At 49.2% G+C, this 12,823-nt stretch overlaps 1 protein-coding gene across 1 annotated transcript; it reads left to right on the forward strand.

The window, feature by feature from the left end:
* The first annotated feature begins 1,431 nt into the window (after positions 1-1,431).
* On the forward strand, positions 1,432-6,798 carry LAG3 (lymphocyte activating 3). The gene is made up of 8 exons (XM_027710422.2): positions 1,432-1,620; positions 1,822-1,993; positions 2,156-2,382; positions 2,655-2,912; positions 3,086-3,379; positions 3,724-4,014; positions 4,276-4,391; positions 6,370-6,798. The coding sequence occupies exons 1-8, from the start codon at positions 1,566-1,568 to the stop codon at positions 6,475-6,477; spliced, it is 1,521 nt and encodes a 506-aa protein (XP_027566223.1). The 5' UTR covers positions 1,432-1,565; the 3' UTR covers positions 6,478-6,798.
* Positions 6,799-12,823: the final 6,025 nt, after the last annotated feature.

Below are 12,823 nucleotides of genomic sequence, written 5' to 3' on the forward strand. Positions count from 1 at the left end.
CTGATTCAAGGGAAAGAAGCGGTTGATGCTTTCTGCTTGAACTGGTCACCACAAACTGTTTTTCTTGAACAGTAGGAAAAAAACACCTCCTGACAACTGTTGCAAGTTCTCCCCTATCTTTGCTCCTCTCTTTCTCTCTCATGCGATCCCATGGACTGTGTTACACAAGAGGGCATGTGGGACCACTACAAAGCAGTCCCTTGGGGACATGGAGGCACATGAGGTTCCACCTGTACACCAATCCCACTCCTCAGGAGGCTGGAGAGCCATGTGTGATGAAAGAGATGAGACCTGTCACTGCAACAGGGGTCTGCTGAAGCGAGGCATAGCACTGGCCCTCTTTTATCCTCCACCTTCACCACCCAGCTGAGGAAAACCAGAGAGCAAGCGAGGATCCTTCCACAGTTGAAAAGTGGCCACTATGAGTCACCTCCCTTCCCCCAGCCTGAGGAAAAGCCCCAACACTTGGGGGATGAGCCACCGAGGGGCTTGGGTGTCTGATACATGTCACGAAGGGCTGATTAAGTCTGAAAGAGTCAGAGCAGTGGGCTGCTGGAAAGTGTGAACCACAACAGTGGGGGTTCTCTGAGACAAAATGGGTCCCAGGATGAGGCACATGGATGGAAATGTATTGCCCTATGTAAAGGTCAGCAGCTTAATGGGAGCTAGGTTGAGCCCCCTCTGTGCATGAGCTTGAGTGGGTTTTCCCAGAACTGCTGGAGGAGGAGGGTCCCTTCCTCACACTCCTCGTCGTGCCACAGTATTCAGCCCCTCTTTTCAGTTCTGATTCCTTCTTCTGGATGCTCCTCTCTATCTCCTTGGACCACCCGGGCTTTGTCCCATATTGGCCCTGGACTCTAGATTGATGAGTCACATGTGCCCTACTTGGAGCTCACCACAGACCATTTCCTCATGCTGCCTGTGAACTGACCAATGAGAAAAAGCCAAGAAATTAGCTCATTTGGAGGATTAAAGAAGGAAAGAAAAAGAAAATGAAGGAAAAAAAAAAAAAAAAAGAAGAAAGAACAGCAGAAATAAAGACCAACATGTTCTCGAAAGCCCTGAAATAATTAGAGGGAAGCTGCAAGAGACGGAAAGATCAAACCAAAAAAGGTAAGAGATGAAAGAAAAACATGAAGGGCACTTGCTGGGAAGTGTCTTCTACACTTTTTCCACTGGCTATGTAGAAGTGAAATTTGTAAGAAAAACAACAGCGACTCAAAGAATTTCCACTAAAAGATGCTTACAGCTGTGTCTCTGGTCCCTCCCTCCTCTGCTCTCACGTGCCTCAGGCTTATACTGGTTTCTTGGTGGTGACGCATCTTCTTAGTGATATGAGGAAATTTGCTGCCCACCTGCAATATAAGGGCATTTAGGGAAATGCTTTGATCAGAGAGAGAGACGGCATGAGAGCAAGCACATCCCACTGACCCCTCTTTGCTTACCCACCAACTTCTAACACCTTCTTTGCCCATGCCTCATTTTTACTGATCTCTTCAAGCTTTGGACCTTGTCAAGCACGGACCCAAGTAGGAGGCAGCCCCTCGCCTTTCCTGGATGCCACCATGAGGCCGGTGTCCCTGGTGCTGTTCCTCACCTTTGCCCTGCTGGCTTTCAGTGGTAAGAGGGGCTGAACCTATTGGGGAGGGCAGTGTAGCTCAGTAAGCTGAGCCTGGGTGTTACTTGGTCCCTGACAAGACTGGAAGGGAGAGTTTGTGCCCTTCCAATCCACCAAAGATGACCAGATATTGCCCTGCTCTCTAACTTTCCCTGGCAAACGCAGCATCCCCACGCTTTGCTCAACTCTTTATCTTGTTACAGCTGGTCACATCCTAGCAGGATTAGCGGAGGGGGAAAGCAGGGAGCAGAAAATGTGGGTCAGAGAGGGGAGTTCAGCTGTGCTGCCCTGCCACTTGAGCCCCAGAAAAATGAGAAAGAGCTTGAAGCAGCTGCCCGACAAGACATCTGTGCAGTGGAAGAGGCATGGGGGAAGGTATGTCAGGGTCAAAAGAAATTCCAGTCCTTCTGGGGGGACTGGAGAGGGTGGGAGACACTTCGAGCCCCTTTTCTCTTTCCCCATCTTCCCTCCTTCCTGCCCCCTCCCTTGATCTAACATTTGCCTCTGGGATGAGCCACTCACTTATCCCACTTCCAGTGTCCACCAGGAGTCACATGGGGTACTGGAGGTGGGGTACTCGGGCCTCCAGAAGACGGCACTGCTCATGAAGCCCCGGGTGTCACTCCAGGACTCTGCCTTACACAATGGCAATTTCTCCCTGCGGATTGACCCCGTCAGGAGCGAGGATGCTGGGCTGTATGAGGCACGGGTGGAATACAACTCGGAGGTCCATAGCTGCCATGTGGAGCTGGGGGTAATTACAGGTAGGAGAAGATAGAAAACCTGGAGAATGTTGATTTTAGGACCGGGGAGGTTGTAAAGATGGGATGGGGTGGGGATGCTCTGTTTGATTGGGCAGGTTAGAGTACAGGCAGCATCCTCCTGAAAGCGCACAGCTTCCTGCTGTCTGCTCTCAGTTCTGGAGGGGCACCTGCCTGTGGGACAAGGCTAGGACAGGGGGACACAAAGGGTTGCGTTGGTAGTTCCCCTGTGATCTTAGCTCACCCCCCCACCCCAACACTTTGGTTTTTTGCAGTAACCCTCAGTCCACCCAATCCTGTGGAAGAAAATGAGCTGCTCTTGATGAGCTGCAACTCCAGCTACCGGGGCAGCCTTGTGGAGATATGTTGGTTCCATAACGGGGACCTGGGCCCCACCTCCAGGACCTTCTGCTCTTTGTCTGGGGCTCTCTCCATCCTGCGGCCAGCCATGAGTGATGCAGGCTCCTGGCGCTGCCAGCTTCGATACTCTGATAACGAGATAATTTCTGCCACGTACGACCTGCAAATTCTAGGTGACTTCAACCTCTGTGTTGATATTCCAGCATCCCCAAGTTAATCCCTTTGATGTGACTGACTAACCCCAGTAGCTCCAGCTTCCCAGCTCCTGCCCTGTCCTCACTTCCCAGGTCAGTCATCTCCCATCTTTCCAGCCACCACCTCACATTGTGCTCTTTCTCTGGCTTAGGTTTTGATGGCCCAACCAACCCTGTGGTCTATGCTGCAGCTGGCTCTGCAGCCCATCTACCATGCAGCCTGAGCTACCTTCCCAGTTCCTTTCAGATGAACATGGTGACAGCCCACTGGAGCCATCTTGCAGGAGGACATTTGCAAGACTGGGACATCTTCCCAAATCTGAGTAACAGAAGCTTCCCCCTGCATCTCCCTGTGGTGGGGCCGGGTGATGCAGGGCAGTACCGCTGTGCTGTCTCTGTGAGCCACAAAACAATCAGCAGGGAGGTGACCTTGGCAGTGGTTACAGGTGAGAGGAGAGACAAGGAGGTGCATTATCCCTCTGGAGTCCCCCAGTGCTTACAGATAAACCTCCCCACGTGTCAGTGCAGTGAGCGTGGGTAGCTCCTTGATCATGAGTTCCCACCTCGGGGTGAGAAACAAGATCTCTACTGAGGGCATTGCAATGCACTGGAGTCTGCTGAAGTCGGTTTTCCTTGGTGACCTGATTATTCCTCTTAAAACTAGGGAAGACAAAGAAAATAAATTAGAGGAAATAATAAAGAAGGGATGTAATAGAAGAAGGATGGATGAAGAAGAGATGTGGACCTGTCTGTAGTCTTTCCTGAGGGTATTTTTTTTCCTTTGCTGCAGTGACTCCAAGCATCCAAGGACCAGTTTCTGAGGGGAGTCGTTTGCTGCTCATCTGCAGCCTCACACACTCCCGGGGACATGAACATTTCCAGTGGAAGCACCTTGGCTCAGTCCCCACTAAGAGCAAGCTGGCTGTGGCCACCCCCCAAAACCTCGAGGGCAGCAGCGCCCAGATGGGACCTATCTTGAAAATACCCAGAGTGTCACAAAAGGATACGGGCACATGGGAATGCAGTGTATATGGCCCAGAAGGCCAGCTGGGAGGAGTGGAGTACGAGCTGCAGATCACAAGTACTGTCCCCCATGTATTTGTAACCAATCTCTTCTTGCCCTATTCAGTTCCCTGGTGCCTTTCCTGTCTCACTTTCACCCTCTCCTTCTTCCCTTGGACCATTTGGATCCCATCTTCTTGTCATCCTGTCTTAGCTCTCACCAGTCCCTTATGTTGCTCCTTCCAGTTCCCTGCACTCTTTCCCATTTCGCCCATTCCCAGCCTTGCCCCAGTGCAAGATTGACATTCCCTTCCTTCCTAACTGTGGTTCCTCCTCACAGGTGCCCAGGTCTCCAGCCCTCCTGGTATCTTCAGTGGGCAAGTTACTTTTGGGCTCACACTCACCCTCTTCCTTCTGCTTGCTGTCTGTGTTGTGGCTCTGGCCCTACAGAAAAGGGTAAGTGTTCATCACCCAATTTCTGTTATTTTTCCTGTACATCAACCCTTATTTGACCTTATTTGGCAGCTCTGGCTAACCATGGTGTTTGTCTGGAGGCAGGCCAGACACCTCAGAGGAGGGATGAAACCTCCGAAGAAACAACCACAGCCCGGTCTTGAAAAGCTTCATGTTTATTCTCCCACAGATTAAGCCACACTGTGCTAGAGAAGGGTTAATTTTCAGGCTTTTGTACATGTTGTCTCTCTTATTCCTTATCTGGACACTTTAACGTAACAATCTCCTGTTCTATATGAATGCCTACTGGTGCCCAGAAACAGATCTCAATGCAGGGCCGTTGTTTCTGGCTCAGCCTTCACATCTTAGCCTCTGCTTCTGGCAACTTACTGACCTCTGTTTGCTCAGCTTGTTCCACTATCTGGAGACTGAAGACAAGCAGCATAGGAACAAAATCAAGGTCGGAATTTTTAAAAACCACCGTGGGTACCACTAGAGCAGCTCGTGACAGGTTCTTCATCATCCATCCTTAATTATCACTGATGGTAAAGGATAATCTGAGGCAGAAATCTACAGTTTCTGTGTGACTCTCTGGACTGTGCAAGTCCGGGACAAGATGACCAGAACCACCCTTTCTGGCCAAAAACCTTGGGAGAAATCCCTTGGTAGTGTAACTCTAAGGCCTCAGCTAGCAGGAAATAGGACACCTGGGTGCCCAGCTGTTAGTTAAAGTTTCATGTAGCCAGGATATTTACCACCCTAAAACATTTGCATATGCCCTCATGGCCGTGCTTTGCTGAGTAAGCAAGGCTCCTGTGTTGAAGTACAGGTCCTCCATCCACAGGTGGTCCTCAGCCAGCTCTGGGTGGCCCTGCTTTATCAGGGCGTTTGGACTGAATCATGGCCAGAGCTCCCTTCCAACACCAACATCCAGTGATTCTGTGATTCATGCCCTTCTCTGCACAGACTCCCCGCTGGGCTCATCCTCCGTCAGAGTGCAGATGAGGTGCCTCAAGCAAAGATATCAGCTCTTCTCTGGTTCTCTCCCTCTCTCTGCTGGCATCCTCTGAGATTACATTTGCTCTCCTTGCATTAGCTGGACACCGGATGCTCACCGCAGTGTGTCATGCGCACTCGATGGGCTGTTGCCCACACATTAGGAATTCCTATTCCGATCCCCTGAGCCTATCAACGTGCCATTGGTACTGTTGCATTTCATTCATCCTGTCACTCAGTTTAGTGCTCTGTTCTCCTAAAATATCTGGGTCTTGTGTGATATTTTCATCCTCTTTCTTCCAAATGAGGCTCCTCAGCTTTATCAGCTACCTAACTCATTAGCACTTTCACACTCTCTATGCCAATAATGACTGATCTTTGAAGACTTGTGCTTATCATTTCCCTACAGCCTGACAGAAACATGCCAGCAAAATCGCAGTCCCTTCTTAGCTGGGATTACACCTACCATGCTATTCTCCAACTAATCTCATCCTTCTTGCTGAACTGATTGTCTGTGTCTTGCCCTATACTTCTACGCTGTCAGAAGCCCTGAGATCTACATCTTTTCCATTGTCTAGAAAGTCACTTGTGAAAGTAGTTCTGTCTTTAATTTGTTCTTATCTCATTTTGCACAACCCTTCACGCCTTTACTACTTCTCTCTGAAAAGGTGGTGTAAAATCTGGCATGCCATCAAACCTGACATTGGCCTGACCATTGCCCAGATCACTCTTTGCTCTCCCTTAAGCATGTCCTGTCTTTGTTATTCCTTACGCCCATGTCATCACTGAGGATCATGTTGGGACAGCACTCCCCAGAAGAAACTGCAGGTCCCAGAGAGTGGCTTCTTCCCTGGCTCTAGGAGGGAATGGGAGCCTTATGGTTGCAAGCAGTAGGATCATGTCTTCCATGGCAAGGAGAAGCCCAGTCTACCATGCCATTCAATCTCCCTCCCATACCTGATGTTGCCTCTTTTTTCCCTTTCAGGCACAGACTCCTGCCTTCTCAGCACTGGAAGGGATGATTGGAGTCCCTGGGCCGTGGAAGTCGATGAAGGAAAACCAGAAAGGGAAGATCCAACAAACTGAGTGCTGACAGAAGCAGGGACACCAGGGCTAGTCTGCATGGGAGGATGAAAATCTGTGTGCCGTGCTGCAGAGAGATGGGTGCCATGCAGACCTGTCAGGGGGGTCTAGGGATGGCATGAACAATGCAGAAGGTATTGGGAGCTCTGTATCTGCAGAGGGGCTGGGAGCTGCCTACCAGGGCAAGGCAAGCCTCACTGCTGCAGTAAGGTGGCCAGCAGCACAGATGCTTTGGAGCTATTGGGAGTATTTGAGCCAGTAGCTATTGCCTGCTTTAGTGCCAAATCTCTGCCTACTCTTTGTCCCTTTTTTGTGGCTCCTCTCACAACCTTTCTCTGGTGGAACACCAGGATGCAGGAGATGGCTGGAATCTGTCTTTCCTGCAGCCTGATGGTGTTTTCTGCCCCCCTTGCTCGCTTTCTTCTCCCTCTGCCTGCACTGCCCTGATCACTGCCCTGTTGCATATTTTGAGCATTTTAACTTATTAGAAACTCATTTTAGAACTGAAAATAAATCTATGTGACAAAAAAGCCCGCTGGTCCCTGTATGTGCTTATGGGGGATTGTGCCTATTTGACCGTGCCGGGTGTACCTCTGCCTGTGTGAAGCCATTTCTAAGGCCTTTGCTGCCTTTCTTTCTTTTTCAGTTCTGTTTTACTGAAGTTGCCTGTTCATTTCTGACATTTTCACAGCAGGGAAGGGGAAATTAAATGCCACTAGAGAAGAAAGAATCACAGGTTCAGTCTCTCCCTTTTGCTGTGTTTCAGAGTCTTTTTTTCTTTCTTTTTCTCCCATCTGGCTGTCCCTGTTCATTCATTCATTTATTCCTTTCGTTCTCACATTTTCCTGAAAGATCTACAACTGATGTTAGGGCTCTCTGTCACTCTCCTCCTGCTAAGGATGTATTTAGTAATATAAGTGTGAGTCTGCCAGGTCCCATCTCTCAAGACCCTTAATGTGTTTAGCTTTCATGTAGTCAGAGAATGCTCTTCACCTCCTCTCTGAAAAGCCATGGAGGACTGTAGTACTGCTCTTGAACAGCCATTACATGCCACCCCAGAAGAAAGCCTCACTAATAAAGAGAGCCACACATGTGATGTCTCCCATATGGGTCCCCAGGCTGTGGCTGCTCAAGGGGACAGCGGAACAAAAATTAAGTTCTCAATATTTAAGATGAAAGGTTCTCTTGACTTGAGTAAGAGGGATCAGTAGCATGCCAGATTTTCATTATTTCACCAGGCATATGGTGTGTAGCTTTCACCTTCCCTTTCCAAGAGGGAAGCTGCATTCACAGCTAGCAAACGCACTTTGGGATCCTCAGAGTGCAGGTAATGGAGCTGCATCCAAAAAGTCACAACTGGCCCACTCTGAAGAGCATGTCTGGATTCCACAGCTCTTTAGCTAAACAGTTAGCCATGTATTTTACTGAAAATGACACTCATTTCTCCACTGAGTCCTAGAGAAATGCAGCAGAGCCACGAGGTAGACCTGTCTGCTTCAACCATCCCATGTAATTTCAGTCAGAACCAACAAAACACACGACAATCCAGCTTGGCACCAGAATTTTCCTAGGCAATTGATAATATTGCAATTTTTGTTAAGGTTGGAGTGATCTGTAGCTCAATCCCCTCTCTCTGCCAGATGTTTTGGAGATAGAGAAAAGGTGGGTGAGTCCCAGTGGGGCTAAAGGGCTGTCTAATATTCATCAGGACCACATCATATTCTCTCAGTGCCTCACAGCAGTTTGCTCTCTCTTCTAATACACAATGGGATGCTCTCTCCTCCTGTGTGTAATACTTTTAGCATTGCCTTTTACCAGCCTAGACGTTCTCATTGCTCAGACGTGTGCCTGGTCTCTCTTTAAACCTCTCTGTTTCCTTGTACTCTCTGGCTTCCTCTGGCAATCAGTCCTCGGGTCTGCTTATTCGTTGTGTGAAAATGGTTCCTCTATTGGTTTTGAATGCAAAGCTTTCTGGTTTCATCATCTGGTTTCTTTTCTTCTGTCACACAGACTAGAAGAAGAGGGACTCCCAGATCTATCATATCTTAGATGGTCATTATTTTACCACCTTTTATCACATCTTTTTTTTGTTATTTCCCCATCCCCTCCTGACTTATTGCCTTTCAGGTACAAATCCCAGTTTTTGGGACTTTCTCGCTGACAGCTTGCACAGGCCCATCTCTGAGCATGGCCAACTCTCCTCATGCTCTTTGCTCTGGAGGAGGAGACAGCAGCCCGGCAGGGGAGTGGTGCTGGCTCACATGGACACACAGTGCCTTTCTCTGCATTACTTCAGTCTGCCCCTTCATGGCTCCTGGTGTTTTGTCTGCTTCTCTGAGAGAAGTTCCCCACTGAACAACACTGAGCTTGTACCCAGCTGTGCCTGCTGTGATGGCCTGGGCTCTTGCCTGACCTGGTACAGTGTGCAGTTACAGTGAGCAAAAGCCTCCTCAGCTGGACAGGGAAGAGAAAACGTAACAAAAGCCTTGTGAGTCAAGATAAGGGCAGGGAGAGATCATTCACTGATTACTGTCATGGGTAAAACAGACTTCACTTGGGGAAATTAATTGAATTTATTACCAACCAAATCAAAGAAGGATATTGAGAAAGTAAACCCAAACCTTAAATGAAGTCCCTCCTACCACTCTGTTCCTCCAAGGCTTACCTTCAGTCCCAGTTTTCTCCACCTCCTCCCACAGCAGCACAGGGGGACAAGGAGTGGGGTTTGTTGTCAGTTCATTGCAGATTGTCTCTGCCACTCCTTCCTCCTCACGGGGAGGACTCCTCACACTCTTCCTCTGCTCCAGCATGGGTTCCCTCCCACAGGAGACAGTTCTCCACAAACTTCTTCAATGTCAGTCCATCCCACAGGCTGGAGTTCTTCTTGAACTGTTCCAGTGTGGGTCCCTTCCATGGGGTGCAGTCCCTCAGGAACAGACAGTTTCAGTGTGGGTCCCCTGCAGGGTCACAAGTGCCACCAGCAAACCTGCTCTAGCATGGGCTCCTTTCTCCATGGGTCCACAGGTAGTGTCAGGAGCCTGCTCCAGTGTGGGCTTCCCACAGGGCCAAAGCTTTCTTTCAGGCATTCACCTGCTCTGTTGTGGGGTACTCCACAGGCTGCAGGTGGATCTCTGCTCCACCACGGATCTCTGGACTTCCACGGGCTGCAGGGGATACAGCCTGCCTCACCAGGGTCTTCCCCACAGGCTGCAGGGGAATCTCTGCTCTGACACCTGGAGCACTTCCTCCCTCTCCTTCTGCACTGACCTGGGTGTCCGCAGGGCTGATTCTCTCACATATTCTGACTCCTCTCTCTGGCTGCAGTTGCTCATTTTTTTTCCACCCCTCTTAACCATGTTATCCCAGAGGTGCTACCGCTGTTGCTGATGGGCTTGTCCTTGGCCCGCAGCAGGTCCATCTTGGAGCTGGCTGGCACTGGCTCTGTCAGACACAGGGGATACTTCCGGCAGCTTCTCACAGAAGCCAACCCTGTTGCTACACTGCGACCTAAACCTTGCCATGCAAACCCAATACATAGAGGCTGAAAACTTTGAAAAAAACACAGGAAATCCAGTGGATTCCCTTTTGGCAGAGAGGAGAGCTTAAGGAATGCAAAGAAAGTGTTATGCATGCAAATTCCTTTGCATATGACTCCTCCAAAAGGAATGGGAAGACAATCTTTAATCCCAAATTAATCTTTTTTTGGTAAGAAAGATCAGCACCATCAGAAAAAAATCATAACTAGGTCCAGATGTTCTGCATCCAGGACTTCTCAGGGATTTACAGGGAGAGGCTAAGTAAGCGCTAGTGAATAGCGTAATCTGACAAAGGAGCAACTATAAACACATCTGTTGTGGTCTTGGTACATTCTGTACAGCCTTTTAAAACCAATAAAAAGTTAGAACCAGATCTCAAATTATGTAGGATATTAAGGCACATTGAGTTTTATACTTGCTTGGCAAATTTGCGGGAACAATTTCAGCACCAGTCCTGCAAAAAAACCCCAATGACTTACTACTCTGCTTGTATTTCTTCAGCACTTTTACGAACAAACCCAAAATATCTAGGGTTCTCAATTTTGCAGAGTGGTTGGAACGAGATGATCTTTAAGGTTCCTCCCAACCCAAACCATTCCGTGGTTGTATGAAATCGCACTCCCGCAGCGCTCTGAAGGGGCACCTATGCTCGGGAGTCAGGGCGCGGCAGGGGCCGGAGGCTGCAGCTGCTGCGCCTTCACTCCCTCCTGGCACAGGGCTACTCTCCTTGTCCCGAGCCAATGCCGCCATCTACTGTCCTCCTGCGCCGGGATTCTCCCCCCCACACGCGCCGCGCATCGAGTACATCCATCCCTGGTGCCTATTGGGCTGCACACTCCGTGACTCAGCTCCCCAAGGACCGCTTGGCACGCCCAGGTCCTTCCCTTCCTTTGCTTTCAGCTGAGGAAGCTAAAGCAAAATTTCTCACAGTTACTGTAACCTGATGGCATCTGCCATTGAGTCGCAAGCCACTTTAATGCTCCCAGCCCCAAGCTGCTTCCAGTGTGATATTCCAGAACCTCTGTGCTGATGAAACACCTCCATCAAAACAAATATTGTCACCAGCTGCTCCCCCTTCCTTTTGTCAAGGTCATTAATAGCGAGATAGATACAGTTTCTTAAAAGCTTCCCCAGTTACCTCTCTCCTGCCTGATGCGTTTCTGACACATCCTTAACATCGGATTGTTTTTGTATAGGCTGGCTTTAGCCCCTGTCACTTTCAGTGACACACTTTTGCAGTCGGTGGTTCCTGGACCATTCCTCTTTCCAGTGCCCTCTGAGTAGTCTCTGACTTCCCAGCACACCTGGTTAGTTTTGCTCCATCAGACTTCACATCTCCTGCCTAAATACAGGGGACCCCTTGCTCATGAAGAACATCTCCGCATGTTTCCCGATTTTCCGCTGTGATCAGCAGATGAACCTTCATGATACCTGCTTAGAGAATCCTCTCTTCCCAATCAGGCTTCTGCAGAGAGACTCCTAGTGCCTGCAGGAGGTATCTCCCTCTGGCACAACCTAGGAGCCTTCCTCCCTTCCAAGCAACATAGCCGTGCTGGGGCAAATCACCAGGCCCCCTCACCAGAGGGCTGGTTGTTTCTAGCTCCCCATATCTAGTGTCAGAAATGCCCCTTGACAAGCTCACCAGGTGTCAGCTATTCTGTTACAAAGAGACTGTTCCTGGCCTTTGAAGCTGCTGACAGTCAGGTGTCTGAAGACATGGTTGTTATGTTGTGTGTTCAAATCACTAATTTTCCAACACATCTGGGTATCCTCCACCCACCAGGCTTCACAGGCACACTCAGAGTCCTCACTCATGCACGGGGAGCTTGGTTTTAAGGAGATCATCTCTGGAGGTATCTTGGCTTTCCAGCATAGCCGGTAAAAGGTCCCTCTCAACATCTGATTTCTGAAACCCTTTTCTCCCTTTTTCTCATTTCCCCGGAGAGATTTTGTGTCCCTTCAGACTGTGACCTTCACTCAGTATAGTCTGGGAGCATCTTCTCTCCGCTGAGAGGATCTGTTAATCGCCAGCTCTAGCTTGCAAAAATATTGCTGGTGGTGAGATTAGAGCAAAGAGAGAGAGTGCAGAGTGTCTCTGCAGGGGATAAAGCAGGGAAACATGACAGCCACAAACTTGTTGGGAGAGGGAGCAGTGTGCAGTGTTCAAGCTCTTCTCGCTGTGCCGCAGGGTCAGTGTGTGATGCTTGCTAAGCCCCACTTTCCCCACGGGTGCAGTACAGCAACTGTCCCAGTGAGGTGAGAACCAGACTCACACGGAACTTAAAAATCAATTAAATATTTATGAGGAATATTACATTCAGAAGAGAGACTGGCTGGCTAATATTATTCATCCCTTCTGGATTCTGATGTTTAATTAATGCTTGCAAAGTGCTTTGAGAAGCTTGGATGAAAGCGATACAAACACGTCATCACACACTGTGACCCTTGGTCCCAGAGGTACCTGTTTGCCACACAGCTGGAACAGCTCCAAGAGATGAATTCCCACTTTGTGATGAGAGTGGGTCCATGTGGGGGCTAAGCCTGAAGCTTTATCACCTCAGACTCACAGCCTTACTTCTCCTTGTAACTCTGCAGCAAGTTCAAGTGCATTTTGCAAGCTTTACCCCTTTGGGGAATGCTATTTCTGGTAGATATTTGCAGTGACATAAACCAACTGTTTAAAAACAAGTCAGTGTTTTTGCATTACAGTATGCTGGGGAGACAAAATGCCAAACAGAATCTGCGCAAACTGAAGCACCAGCTCAATGCCCCAAGGCCCCAAGCACTGAGATGCCAAGGCCTTACCATCCCAACCTGAGT

Source organism: Pipra filicauda, unplaced genomic scaffold (assembly GCF_003945595.2).
Source record: "Pipra filicauda isolate LSUMZ 115617 unplaced genomic scaffold, ASM394559v2 scaffold567_size291404_pilon, whole genome shotgun sequence".
NCBI lineage: Eukaryota > Metazoa > Chordata > Aves > Passeriformes > Pipridae > Pipra > Pipra filicauda.

Coding starts and splice junctions, on each gene's coding strand:
- LAG3 (XM_027710422.2), top strand. CDS start 1,566: ATGAGGCCGGTGTCCCTGGTGCTGTTCCTCACCTTTGCCCTGCTGGCT. Junction 1,621..1,821: donor TGCCCTGCTGGCTTTCAGTG/GTAAGAGGGGCT, acceptor ATCTTGTTACAG/CTGGTCACATCCTAGCAGGA. Junction 2,913..3,085: donor GTACGACCTGCAAATTCTAG/GTGACTTCAACC, acceptor TCTCTGGCTTAG/GTTTTGATGGCCCAACCAAC.